General features: G+C 42.5%; 1 protein-coding gene across 1 annotated transcript; it reads right to left on the bottom strand.

Moving 5' to 3' along the window:
• Positions 1 to 3,655: 3,655 nt before the first annotated feature.
• Positions 3,656 to 14,202, bottom strand: LOC124138375 (vitelline envelope sperm lysin receptor-like). Its single transcript, XM_048389695.1, has 10 exons — positions 14,159 to 14,202; positions 13,930 to 13,992; positions 12,539 to 12,581; positions 11,878 to 12,068; positions 10,248 to 10,402; positions 8,804 to 8,949; positions 7,428 to 7,509; positions 5,335 to 5,488; positions 4,546 to 4,594; positions 3,656 to 3,839 (listed from the first exon to the last, which is right to left on the bottom strand). Exons 2-10 carry the CDS (start codon positions 13,969 to 13,971, stop codon positions 3,730 to 3,732), a joined length of 972 nt encoding a protein of 323 aa, XP_048245652.1. The 5' UTR covers positions 13,972 to 13,992; positions 14,159 to 14,202; the 3' UTR covers positions 3,656 to 3,729.
• Positions 14,203 to 14,424: the final 222 nt, after the last annotated feature.

The raw sequence follows: 14,424 nt of genomic DNA, 5'->3' as shown, positions 1-14,424 counted from the left end.
ATTATTATTTACCATGTTTACTGAAAAAAAATCATTTCTTTAATAATGAAACTGTTATATTATCATAGCAGATAAATAACCCCACTATGCATAGCTAGCTTAATTGTAAAGATAATTATTCAGCATTTCTTTGGATGATAAACTGGAAATGTAATTTTTCTGTATTATTTTCCAATTACAAGATTTACAGTGGGGTTTTTCTTTCACACAATCTTATTGGCTGCCTGTGAGTGGAAAGCTATGTTGCTATTTTAACCAGAGACCTTAAATTATTCAATTGTGTTATGTGTAAAGTTTCATAACTTGGTAAGTAAAGAAAAACTCAAATTTATGGATGATGAAGAAATGACCAACAAGAGGTCATCTTATAACATTTACCATTAACCTCATTTCTCAACATAAGCAATGTCAAAATTTAATTTTAATTCTTTTTACAAACAATTCACACATGATCAGGTCACAAAAATATATATTTATTATGCGTCTTTTTGATAAAGAGAAGCACATGTTAAATTTTAATTACCTATGATCAGTAATTTTTAATTTCTAATCTGATAAAATAAGAATAAAATAAAGTTTGGATGTAACTGTAGCAGTAAAATAACAACGTAATATTACAAGGGTATCAAAATAATGTAAATATTTGTATAACTATTGAAATTATAATTTATTGTTTACAAATATTCTATGTATTTATGTTTCACACACAATAACATATTGTGCTTGTCAAATTCACATTGTGTCATTCACATATATGGGAAAATTAGATAACTCATTTAGTTACATTTTTGGTGTTATGATGTTAAATATCATGGTCAAAAGAAAAATGTCCACTGAATTAGGAAATATTTTCTTCTTTTATAATAGAAATACCATTTCTGGTGACCCCCGGCGTGATATTGCTGGAATATTGCTAGAAACGGCGTAAAACCATACTCACTCACTCACTATAATAGAAATACATGTGCTCACCATGATCAGGAACAAAACAAAAAATAGATAAAAAAATGACATGAATTAATCATCATTTGATACATTAAATTATTCACTGTAAAGTTCATTTTAAAGACGAAAATCCGTTTAAAAATATTACAATTCATTGATGTTGAAAAGATTTACCTAGCAGTAATCAGCTGATCAGTTGCCCGAGATGGTATTTATAGAATCTAGCCTGATCAATCCTGCTGACAGCTCCCATGGCCCTTGTTTTTCGTTAACAATATGTTACAAAAAAAGACAATATTTAATTTCCTCATTTGGGTTTATTACATTAGTTTCTAACGGACAAATAAACTAATAACGTATTTACATACACTACAAATGTGGGCCTATTTAGTGTTTCGCATTGAGAATGATAGTCACGGCGAGACGAATGCACATAAAGTTATTGGCCGAGTAATCCAAAGTCATCAACAAATATCAAATCACATTAATTATTTTCAAAACGTTATTCCCATCAACTTTTAATAGTTAACAAAGAAGATAACATGAATGCTAACAAGTGGCTTGCCTGTCACGGGAAAACTCGCGTGGGTTGTCTTCTCTAGATCCTTTTTACCTCTTTTTGGTGCAGTTGTCTTACTGAGCATATTCGAAAATGAGGCGGGGGGGGGGGGGGGGGGGGGGGAATCTTCAACTACGAACTCGACTTTTTTATGGCGTATTGTAATGGCAAAAAAAGGATTAACCCCTGCGTTCAGTTGTTACCGAAAAGTCTACACGCGAGTGATTAAACTGCCACGATTAGAACGAACCGAACACAGTGGTTAATCCTCTATCACAGATGCCAATATGAAACTTTGGAGCTCGCTAGTCACAGGTTGTTGTACAAAGGCATTAAAAACTGTTCACTGTCATGTCACATAAGGCCACAAGGTTGCGCTGAACTCCGTATCTCGTGTGAAAGCCCCGCTCAGCAATCACGGCTCTGCACCTCGGCACTGACTGGATAAGTGTACGAATTCTACCCTGCGGAATTCTGTGCCATTCTGCTTGTAACGCATTGGCCAGTTGTGGGAGTGTCTGCGGCGTGTTCTGACGTTGACGTTCCACGTCGATCGAGTTCATCCCAGAGGTGTTCGATTGGGTCGAGATCTCGACGGCCAGGGCAAGTCGTGGATGCTGGTATTATGCAGGTAGTCTACCATGACACGAGCTGTGTGCGTCTGTTCTGTTGAAACAGCTCTCTGGCGGTCAGTGATTGGAAGAATTTGATACATGAACCGATTTGCTGTCAAATATCCCCTGAACCACAACCAAGTCAGATTTCCTAGTGTAGGATATGCCACTATAAATCAACTATTAACTTTGGATCTTTCTGTGTGTAACATGTGCTAAGCGTCATTGTGATAACAGGAACTTGTAAAATGTTTGAATGTACACGTACTGTACAGGGCATTACAGTCAGTAATTTAATAACGCAGTGTATATCCAAGCAAACCATAGCATGATAACTGAATTACCAGTTCAGTGTTACAAACACCACAATAAATTCCAACAACCATTACATTGGTATGATGGGGCGGGGGGAAGGGTAAAGAGTTCTCATAATGTAGGACCCGTCAGTGAAGGTATATACCATGTACACCCGCAATGTTTCGGTGCATGGATGCTTGAAAATTGGTGGCACGATATTCCGCACGAATTCAACGTTCAAATGCATTGCCACTTTAGGTTCGAAACTGGAACATTTAACAGAAATCAACCTCCTAGCGATAGTTCCCATATTTCTCACAAGTACTAACGGGATCAGTATTTTGTAATGCAGCCATTTGCCAAAAGTACGTGTCTCATTCTGGCATATAGCGATTTTATGTACTGTTGGGTGAATGAAGTGAAGAACTAAAGGGCGACTAACGGGATCGACTAGTCAGGCCTGCGGACTTGGTTGATGCACGTCATCGATCCCAATTGCGTAGATCGATGCTCATGATGGCAATCACTGGATTTGTCTGGTCCAGACCATTTACAGACCGCCGTCATAAAACCGGAGTGCGGCGTTAAACAAAAGCCCGTAGCAAATAGCAGTTGGCGCCACCCTGCGTCCGCGAGCGTGCAATGGCAATCACTGCAAGTATAGCACGGGTATGGGAACCGATACAACAAAACGTAGGCAATTGAGGAATCACGAATGCCGATTTCCTCTGTCAATAACAGTCTATCCTAACGCATGTGCGTTCAGCACTGATTAAAGACGTATATATGCGAATTATATTCAAAACACCACCGAAGTAAAAGGTAGTCTGCGTATTCATTTTCGGTCGATTATTTTGGTTTGTTTCACGCCACTCAGCAATATTTCAGCTATATGACGGCGGTCTGAAAATAATCGAGTCTGAAATCGAAATGAACATCAGATGACTCAAAGTATTTACGTAGGCGTCTTAAGCTTCAACGTCGACAACGGCGTTCGTGCATGTAATAATTGCCATAATCTCCCATCAGGGCTCAAAGCGATTTTAGCGCCAAGATGATCGTAACTCCCATACCTTAACACACGATAACGATTGTCTTAGCGCTAAGATCGCTTTGTGCAAGTGGACCCTGACGGTCAGTCCCTTAGATACGAAAGGTTTCTACTAACGAGGGAGGGCAAACCCTTCTCCACAAACTCACCAAAATACTATAGATCGTTACACAAGATGAATATGGAACACATTTTTCTGAAGTTTATTTCACCCAAAACCAAACAAAAGTACACTTCACTGGTTGCTTCTAACAATGAAGCCGTTAAACTTGGTCCATGCCCCCATGAACGTCAATAGGGTCACTGGTCAACGTCACAACTTTGGTCGAGGCCTGGCTCTTTGAACTCCAGAAAAATGTACCAGCACTCTCACCTGACAGAAACATAAAATAGTAACACAAGTCAATGTGTAGCAGAGTGATTCCGTAGTAAGACTTCGAACATTTTACGAAAGTGTTTGCAAAGCAACTCTGCACAGCGAATCTTAGATAACTGGGCCACCCGTGCCCCCTGAAATAGCAGTAAATAGCATTGACTAATGTTAAGAATAAAAGGTATTCCAGCTTTGTAATTTGTTTAATTCTATAGTTAATTTATATTGTATTATTTAACGCCGCACTCGGCAATAGTCCAGATATATTATGGCCGTCTGTATATAATCCAATCTGGACCAGAAAATCCAGTAATTGCCATCATGAGCGTCGATCCACGCACTTTGGATTGGTGACATGCATCAATCCAGTCAGCGAGCCTGACCACCCGATCCCCGTTAGTCGCCTTTTATGGCAAGCGTGGGTTGCTGAAGACCTATTATACCACGGATCTTCACGGGAATAACAGGGAAGTTTTAGTACTGACGGCATTTTTCCGGTTATATTGCGGCCTGCGTATAATAATATGTACCAGGGAAACAAAATGTTACCTAAAAGTACCGTACAAAAAAGTTAAGCGAAGTGTGAAACTGTTCACGCGGAATGTTAAGTGTAAATGAGGGCGTTTGCCACAGCGGCCTAAAGTCCTATCCGACACGCGTGTTGATTATAAAAGTATTACATATATAATTAATCTGTCATTTGTACCTGACTGATCTCGGCGTCTACGTCCCGATGCCCTCGCAGAACACGACGACTGGAATGAAAACATGCGACAGAAGTAAATGTAATGTCAAGATTTCGTAAAGACAAAACTTTCTAAATTCAGAAGAAGTCGGCTAAAAGCAGGGTCAATTGTACGATGTATTATTGATGTTTATGAATCTATTAGAAATCACATAATACCAGGTGTTCACAGAAAAGTAAACGCATCGGTGGCACACGCAAAGTCAATTGTTCACCTGCAAAAACACCAAACACAAAAAACACGGGAACATTTACCAAAAGTGACAACCCTTTCAATATTTTTACAAAAAAACATTAGGAATAAGCAGTGAAGCATACCATTCACACACCACCACCCCCCCCCACCCCATTGTAAAATCAAAACTAATTCCTGAGGGATTCTTTGATCGAAGCACCAGATGCCATACGCCCATTCTGATTGATTTGTCGTATGTTCGCACATAACTTCTGTCGACCGTTGATTGTAAGTAATCAATGTCAAGTTCAAAAGGTAGTTTCACATATTTAACATATGCAACACTAATTTTGCAGGAACAGTGTAAGGAAAACGGCCGAGAATCACAAGATTCGTAAACGCGGAAACCTATCGGCTAATGAAAGTTTCCTTATGTCACGCCTAAAAATAGATTCTTGAAGCCGATTACGGAGCGTTATCGCCTTTTGCGGCAAGCATTGGTTGCTGAAGACCTATTCTACCCCGGATATTCACGGGTCGGATTCCAAGGAACTGGATTTAGAGTATGTACTTACCCCATTACACGTTGTGTCGCACACCGTGAAGTTACACACAAAACTGAGAAACGGATCCCCATTAACAATGAACAGCTTAAAGAAAGAACTGTAGGTTTTCTTGCCGGCAGTAAGGAAGCCTTTTGTCCTCTTTATAACCATCCCATCTCCACACCTGAAATTTATATAGAGACACTGAACAAGGGATAAAAAACACGTCGCCCAACGATACTCTTGATATTCGTTTGTTGTTTAAGGCCGCACTCGGCAACATTCCAGCTATATGACGGCGGTCTGGACCAGATAATCCATTGACATGAGTATCGATCCACGCAATTGGGATACGAAGACATGCATCAACCAAGTCAGCGAGCCTGACCACTCGATCCATAGGTTGCTGAAGACCTATTCTAGACCGGATCTTCACGGGTGTGGTGGTCACAAGCAAATGTTTAGTACATACATCTGAATAGATAACGCTATTTCTATGTTTAAAGCGGTTTTTTTTTTATTATAAAACTAAATAGATAACAAGCATGAAATACTCACATCCCCCGCCAATATGACATGTCGCATGTGTGCAATGCATTAGCTCCTGTGAACTGTTCACTGGGCCGTTTTGTAAAGAAATATAGTACGTTTTTCAAGATCTACTCCGGAAACGAGTACTACTGCAATTTTCAGTCTAAATCAAAGTCGTTGCCATGGAAAGTAAAAAAATATTTTTTTAAATCCCAAACAAAGGCACCAGGTTACCACTAGATCTATGTGGCAAGTTTGGTGAAGAAATATGGTACGGTTTTCAAGATCTGCTCCGGAAACGAAATGTGACGGACGGAAGGACGGACGGCACCCATTCCTATATCCCCTTCCACTTCGTGGCGGGGGATAATAACATTTGTGATGCACCAGATTCCATTCACCAAGTGGATGCTCATAGCGCTACACTATTATCCCGGTCAATGGATCAGTGAGCAGTTGATTTTCATTCTCATCTCCCTGGGGAGTATACAACCCAAGCTGCCTGCGAGGCGCTAGAAGGTTAGTCATTACCATCTCATCCTACCGGGTACCCACTCACTGCTGGGTGAACAGAGGCACATTTCGAACAAAGTCACTTGCGTAGGGAGACACATGTAGAAACTCTCAGGAGTCAAGCTCAACGTGGTCATCCATCCAACTACTCTCCGAGACCGACGTTACTTAACTTCACCCGATTTGTGATCTGTGCGCAGTGCATAGGACCACGTTCCACCACCATATTAGTGACGTGCATGTACATCCGTGCGCGAGTAGACTGATGAAGTTTATAGTGCCAGCCCTATGATATAATCAAGCCGTAGTTTAACATGAATACCCCACCCAGACACAGTATACCGGCAGTACTTGTTTCAGCCCCGTAATGCCGAGCGCCAGGCAGGTCAACAACAAGTACCACCTTTTAACGTCTTTTGGTATGACGCGACCAGAGATCGAAAACCGGACCTTCCACTCTCCGGGGGGACGCTCTACCACTAGACCACGGAGGACGGGGATTGACATGAACATCCATCTTCACAATATGGATACGATGACACGACAACCATGTCAGCAAGCTAGTCGTCTCTTGCGACAAGCATTGGTTGCTGAAGAACAATTCTAACAAGATCTTTACGGGTCTGGTGGAGGTGAGGTGAAATGGGGTTTAACGTCGCCTCCAAGAAAATTGCACTTATATAGTGACGTGCATGCATGCGTGTGCGTGGCTGCTTGTACTAGTCCGGACTGATGCCGATTTATAGTGCTAGCTCACTGAGATGCCATGCCGCAGTTTAACATGAATACCCCACTCAGACACAGTATACTGACTCCGAGCCGACCAGTCCTTGTTTTAGCCCCTTAATGCCGAGCGCCAGACAGGGTAACAACAAGTACCATCATTTAACGTCTTTTGGTATGACGCGGCTGGGGATCGAACCCCGGACCTTCCGCTCTCCCGGCGGACGCTCTTCCACTAGACCACGGAGGCGGTCCGGGTCTGATGGAAGGCATGCAACACGCATATGCCACAAAGTTAGGACTTAGTTCATGGGTAGCTATGGTACCGAAAAGAAATCTTAAACTCATTAACTCACCCTGATCTCAGAACAGGAAACCTGCCACCCTTCGAATTCAAAGCATCACAAGATTCGGGCCTGATGCCTTTGTCCTTAAGTCCTAGAGGTTTAAAAAATCATATGTTAAAGCGTTTCGTCATCAAGCATGCAACATCCTAATTAGGGAAACAGCTGGGCGCTGGACTGGTTGACGTTTTACCGTGTGTTTCTTGTTTTGCGTGAGCGAGTAGGGTTTAACACGGCTTTTAACATTATTCTAGTTGTATCACGGCGTGTCAGCTTAATTAGGGAGGAAAGCCCGAAGTGATGCAGGTCTTAGACGTTTACCACTTCGGTGAAACCCACGAACACGGGTATGGTACTGACAAACCTAGAAACATAATCGGGGCGAACCGCGATTCGAACCAACAATCATAGGTTTACGGTATGCCCAAGGGCCGCAACTCTTCACAGCGAATTGCGGTGCTTTAGACCACTGGGCAAACCGTGCCCACTTTTCTTGTTTAACGCCGCACTCGGCAATATTTCAGCTATATGACGACAGTCTATAAATCGAATCTGGACCGAACAATCCATTAGTTGACATGAGCATCGATCTACGCAATTGGGATACGATTGCATGCATCAACCAAGTCAGCGAGTCTTGACTATCCACTCCATCTAAGCTCCTCTTACAAGCATAGTCGCCTTTTACGCAAGCATGGGTTGCTAAAGACCCTGTAATCCGGATCTATATCCTTTGAACCAAATTTACAAAAAAACATGTTTGTCTCGACTGCCCCGTGTCAATTGCTTTTGAGCCCAATTATTTCCTGGTTGGTTGGGTTCGTTGTTTTACGCCGCACTTAGCAATATTCCAGCTATATGACGGCGGTCTGTAAATAATCGAGTCTGGACCAGACAATCCAGTGATTACTATCATGAGCATCGATCCACGCAATTGGGATCGATGACGTGCATCAACCAAGTCAGCGAGCCTAACCACCCAATCCCGCGTTAGTCGCCTTTTACGACAAGCATAGTCGCCTTTTGCGGCAAGATGGGTTGCTGACGACCTATTCTACCCCGGATCTTCACGGGTCTACAGGTTCCCGGCATCACACAGGTCGTAAGAGGCGATAAAAATGGATGGTGTAGTTTGATAGGAGTCATCGTATCCCGACTGCGTGGAGGGTTCGTTATTAGCGAATTGTCGAGCCGTCACATTGCCAAGTGCGGCATTAAAAAAGATGATCACAATTAGATAAGAAATATATCACTAGTGTTAGTGTAGCTCGACTTGGTACACCTGGTTGTGCTGAAGTTTGCACTACAAAGTAAAGTTTTCGCAAAGAGCAGTTATTACCGGTATAAGTCGTTTACTTGAAATATTTATCACTTAAATATACACATACCTAGAGTGACCGCCTGCAGCCTCACCATCTTGCCTGCCGGAGCCGCGGAGCCAAGTTTCCTCCCAATCACATCCACGATGTACAAATGGATGATGGACTTGCTCTTAGGGGGTAAATTTCCAGCGATCACCTTTGCTGGGTTGATTCTGCAATGGTTTCATATTGGCAGTAACATTTTATTGCACAAATGCGTCCACATGAATAAATACATTCGTGGCTACGTGGTCTTTTTAAGTCGCTGTACCGGCACTATCAGTAGAAACAGTTAACTACATCTGCCTACTTAGTGACCACGTCGATCAGGTCCTCCATAAAAATATATCACCAAAGATTTATATTGCGTGTTAATCCAAACACGAGACGGAACATTGATTAAGCTTGATTAAGCTGGGTTACACGTTGTTTTGAAACGTTTTTCAGTTAAATCACGTTTTATTTGGCTTCGTGAGGAAAGCCTGAAGCCGTGCCTGCCTTAGATGTTTGAAATTTTGCTAAAGGCACGGTGCTGTCAAATTAGGATACGCTTATTGTGGGGTAACTACCCGATACCTTTGGTATATTCTACAACTTTGGTTGTTGTGGGTTTGTTGTTTAACACCACACTCTACAATATTCAAGCTATATGACGGCGGTCTAAATAATCGAGTCTGGAACAGACAATCTAGTGATTAATATCATGAGCATCGAACCACGCAATTGGGATCGATGACATGCTTCATCCAAGTCAGCGAGCCTGACCACCCGATCCCGTTAGTCGCCTTTTACGGCAAGCATGGTTCGCTGAAGACCTTTTCTACCCCGGATGTTCACACAGCATCGGAAACCATGCACGACCTGTGTCCCTTTCAGATAACCGCCCCTACAATGCGACACTAGACGGTTGTGCAAAGCCAGAGACTAACGGGATCGGGTGGTCAGGCTCGCCGACTTGGTCGATGCATGTCGTATCCCAAATGGCGTGGTGGCAATTAATGGATTGTCTGGTCCAGACTCGATATACACTACGCAGTCATATAGCTGAAATATTGCCGAGTGTGGTGCTAAACAGTAAACAAAACTAGTTTCTACCCAGAAGCTACACTTCGGTTTAACGCACAAATCAATCCGTCCTTTGTCGGCTGGAGTGTCTGGAAAATTTAAATTGGACCAATTTTTAAAAATGAGAAATACAGCCTGGCAACGATGTTGGTTGTTTAACGCCGCACTCAGCAATATTCCAGCTATATGACGGCGGTCTGTAAATAATCGAGTCTGGACCAGACAATCCAGCGATTAATATGAGCATCGATCCACGCAATTGGGACCGATGACATGCATCAACCAAGTCAGCGAGCCTGACCACCCGATCCCGTTAGTCGCTTTTTACGGCAAGCATAGGTTGCTGAAGACCCATTCTACCCGGAATCTTCACGGGTCGGCAACGATGTGGACCCACGAGACGTACCCAGGGCTGACGGTGACGGAACCGCTTTTCTTATTGGCGGCTGGCTGGAAGGAGCAGCTGATGGTGTAGTGCTCATCGTACTGGTGGATGCGACTGCCAGGAGCACCGTACCCAACAAACACTTGGATTGTGAACACCAGTGCGTCTTTCGCTTTCTGAAAAACACAATTGAAACTAATTCTCTTTGAAACAAGGGTTTTCTTTACCGATGTACTGACGAGCCGCCATGATGTAAGGAAGCCTTTTAGGGCCATTCGTTTGTTTTTTTTATTGTTTTCGATACTATCTTGAAATTTCAACTTAGTATCGAAATATTTTTTAAAAATTAAACAAATGACCCTAAAAAAGGCTTTCGTAATGATGTCTATCAAACCGAATAAAAAAATATTTGTTGCAGTTCTGAAATTCATGCCTTGATTAACTTTTATACATTACATTTTGGCTCCGATACGAGGTACATGGAATTTCACACACTAGTTCTCACTTGCTAGAGACGAAGTATTCGATTACATCTGGAAACAAAACGATATGTTTTTATGCTGTTTTTATGTTAGTGTTTGTATTTTAGGTTAGTGTCGGCTTTTTACGAGTGAGCGAGTTCGGTTAAACGCCGCTTTGAACAGTATTCCATGCATATCACGTGTCGGCTTGATGTTGGGGGATGCTCGAAATGATGCAGGTCTCGAGACGTTTACCACGTTGGTGAAACCTACGAGCACGGGTGTGGTGCTGACAAACATAGAAACGGGGATGAACCGGTTTTCGAGCCCAAGGTCATGGCCTACCCAAGGAACGCAACTGCTTATGCGGCGCCTCACGATTGTGCCATGCGTCTTTAAACTACACATAGTAAAACGCTTTGACAGGAATTGTAAAACCCGAGGGCGACAGATGGAGTTAGTAAAACGGAGGAGCCTCTTGTCCATTAGTGAGTGAGTTGGGTTTTACGCCGCTTTTAACAGTATTTCAGTTATATCGCGGCGTGTCCGCTTAATGTGGGAGGAAAGCCCGATTGAAGCAGGTCTCGGACGTGTACCACTTCGGTGAAACCCACGAGCACGGTGCTGACAAAACTAGAAACATTATTGGGGAGAACCGGGATTTGAACCCACAATCGTAGGTTTCTGGCGTGCCCAAGGGACGCAACTCTGCACAGCGAATCGCGGCGCCTTAGACGGCTGGGCCACCCGTGGCCCCCCCTCTTAGCCATTACTTGATATCTGATGGTATGAGGGGCGGTCGAGTGGCCTAGTGGTTAAAGCGTTAGCTTCGTCACGCCGAAGACCCGGGTTCGATTCCCGACATGGGTACAATGTGTGACGCCTATTTCTGGTGTCCCCCCGCCGTGATATTGCTGGAATATTGCTAAAAAACGGCGTAAAACCATACTCACTGATGGTATGGATAATCAACTTTTGGACCCACGTAGATCCGGGGTAGAACAGGTCTTCAGCAACCCATACTTGCGACTATCCTGTTAGAGGCGACTTATGGGATCGGGTGGTCAGGCTCGCCGACTTGGTCGATGCACGTCATCGCATCACTAGTTACCTATCCAGCTTCTAGTATGCCGCTTCGTCACCTTGGACGTACAAAGACGAAATCTAGAGTAAACACTGAATAAACCTACCACAAATTTACACTTGGAGGTTCCCCCGCCGGCAACTGGGTAGGACACCGGCAACGTATATTCCACGCCATTGCTGGAGACGAAGTCCACCATCTTACCTCCAGCACAGGTGGCCTTAGCTCCGGTTTCGTAGTCGGTGACTAGTTTGACGACGGCGTCACCGACTCCATTACTGCCACACGCAGGATTAACTGCAACAAAAACCAGGGTTTTATCTAAGACTCTAAACTTTGTAGCTTTGGCAGACAAATGTAAAAACCTACCTTTGTCCAAATTCGGGATTTTAAATGCTTATTAAATAAATGGCATGTTAATATATCCGGAACATTTAGGATCATGAATATTTTGGGGACCATTTTTGAAGTGATTTGGTTGTTAAAAGCTGAATAATATTCCAGCTATATGACGGCGGTGTTTAAATAGAGTCTGGACCAGACAATCCAGCGTTTGATATCATGAGCATCGATCCACTGAAGACTTGTTAAGACTGAAGACTTTAAATAAAATTGTTTGCTCAATGTCCAAAAGAAGCCATGATCACCGTTTCGGTCCCATTACATTAGCATGTATATCGAGTAGGCAAGTAAAAAATTCATATTACAATTTACACCTGGCCTGGACCGTTTGTAGTTTCAGATTGATCTATATAGTATATACATACTGTGCATTATATGTCCCGGTGGTACAATTGCCTGGGTGGTAGCCTGTGAAAAAAAGGCATGCATGTGAGCGAGCTTTTCCTTGATCCGTCAGGCCGAGATAGTGATGGTCAAAGTACAGTTAAAACAAATCAAGGCATTCATTAAATTGTGACCACCCAGTCTAACATGAGTTTGGGAAATAATCGATATTTATCGATTTCAAATCCAAACATTTCCGAGCCGTATTGGAAGACGTGGAAAGGCAATATTTACATAAATACTTCCTTTTCAATCATTGTTGATATGCAATCCCACACGTTTTCGAGCCTCATCTGTTGTCTAGCTCCTAACTAATACGACACCACGCGCTTTACGAGGAAAGCAAGGTAGACGCATCGAAGCCCACAGTGTTCGCCACTTGTATGTTGCGCATTGAGCTAAACGAGGTTAAATATTCAATCAGTAGTTAAAAACTTACCCATCTCTCCACAAATGCATTTACTTGGTTAAAAGTATATTATCGTCGATCCCAACTTCAGATTGACAAACTACTAAAATAGCAATAGCACACCAACCTTTAGAATTTTTTGCGTTTTGTTTTTGTTTGTTGTTTAACGCCGCACTCGGCAATATTCTAGCTATATGACAGCGGTCTGTAAATAGAGTCTCAACCTGACAATCTAGTGATCAATATTATGAACATCGATCCATGCAATTGGGATCGATGCATGCATTAACCAAGTCAGGGAGCCTGACCACCCGATCCCGTTAGTCACCTCTTACAAGCATAGTCACCTTTTAGGGCAGGCACAGGTTGCTGAAGACCTATTATACCCCGGATCTTAACGGAAACGTGTGGTTACAAAAATGGCCTTCGTAAAAATAATCCTATAACGCCATGAAGTAACTTCAGAAATATTGATTGCGCCCAGTGCAGCAATCGCTCTGATCCTCTTTCAATCGTAATGGATCGAATCACTGAATGTATCAAGACCGAAGAATGGAAAAATAGTCATGCTCGAAATAGAGACAGGAGAGATGAACAACACGGACAGAGTGAGCGAGTTATTAAAACAAATAAATAAATACTTAACGTTGCATCGGTATTATTTTAGCGATGTGGCGAACAGAGCGAGGGCCATTATAGCAGTAAAGGTGGGATTCGAACCCAAGGCAACACGTGTAATACTTACACTTCTGAAGAGAATTTACAAAAAAATATACATACCATTATTGAAGAATAAACGCATTAAATACATATTAGAATGAATACGCTTTGATGTCAAATGCTAGTCAATTGCGAAATGTACCGAGCCTTCAACCAGTGAAACAACATTTTCAAATTCAACTGCTGATTAGAATGAGGTTTTTTTTAAATACTAAATCATTTGTTAAAAAGCATTTTACAGACCATGTAGCTAAGAATCGCCAAGATAGTCACACGAGCTGGCATTTTGGCCTTTGGGGGGGGGGGCTGCAAAGAAAAATACATCCGATTAAATTGCTATTCATGTAAAACAAAGCATATTGTTCATCATTGCATTTAATGTATATCCCATTGGATGCAATTGGTACAGAATGAACATTTCTCAGTAAATATTTAAACAACATTAAAGGAGACAACTGATTCAAAATCTTACCTCAATTCTCTCAGCTCTGACTCGGCACGTGCTACGAGATAATGGTTCCACGGTCGTTTATATACCACAGGCAACCGTGCGCGGAAAGCAAAGAGCACGTTTTGCACGGGATTGCGTTTCGGCGATTTTTAATTTATTTTCCGGGAAATTCGAGTTTTCTATAGTTCTTGCAAATATTACCTCTTTTTAATTGATACCCGTAAAGATTCGGGGTAGGTCATCAGCAACCCATGCTTTTCGTAAAAGGCGACTATGCTTGTCGTAAG

This window comes from Haliotis rufescens, unplaced genomic scaffold (assembly GCF_023055435.1).
Source record: "Haliotis rufescens isolate VD_foot unplaced genomic scaffold, xgHalRufe1.0.p SCAF_8, whole genome shotgun sequence".
Classification (NCBI taxonomy): Eukaryota; Metazoa; Mollusca; class Gastropoda; order Lepetellida; family Haliotidae; genus Haliotis; species Haliotis rufescens.
This window is presented reverse-complemented; position numbering and strand designations above follow the sequence as displayed.

Coding starts and splice junctions, on each gene's coding strand:
- LOC124138375 (XM_048389695.1), bottom strand. CDS start 13,971: ATGCCAGCTCGTGTGACTATCTTGGCGATTCTTAGCTACATG. Junction 12,582..13,929: donor TGGCGATTCTTAGCTACATG/GTCTGTAAAATG, acceptor TTTTTTTCACAG/GCTACCACCCAGGCAATTGT. Junction 7,510..8,803: donor GCTGCAGGCGGTCACTCTAG/GTATGTGTATAT, acceptor TTAAACCTCTAG/GACTTAAGGACAAAGGCATC.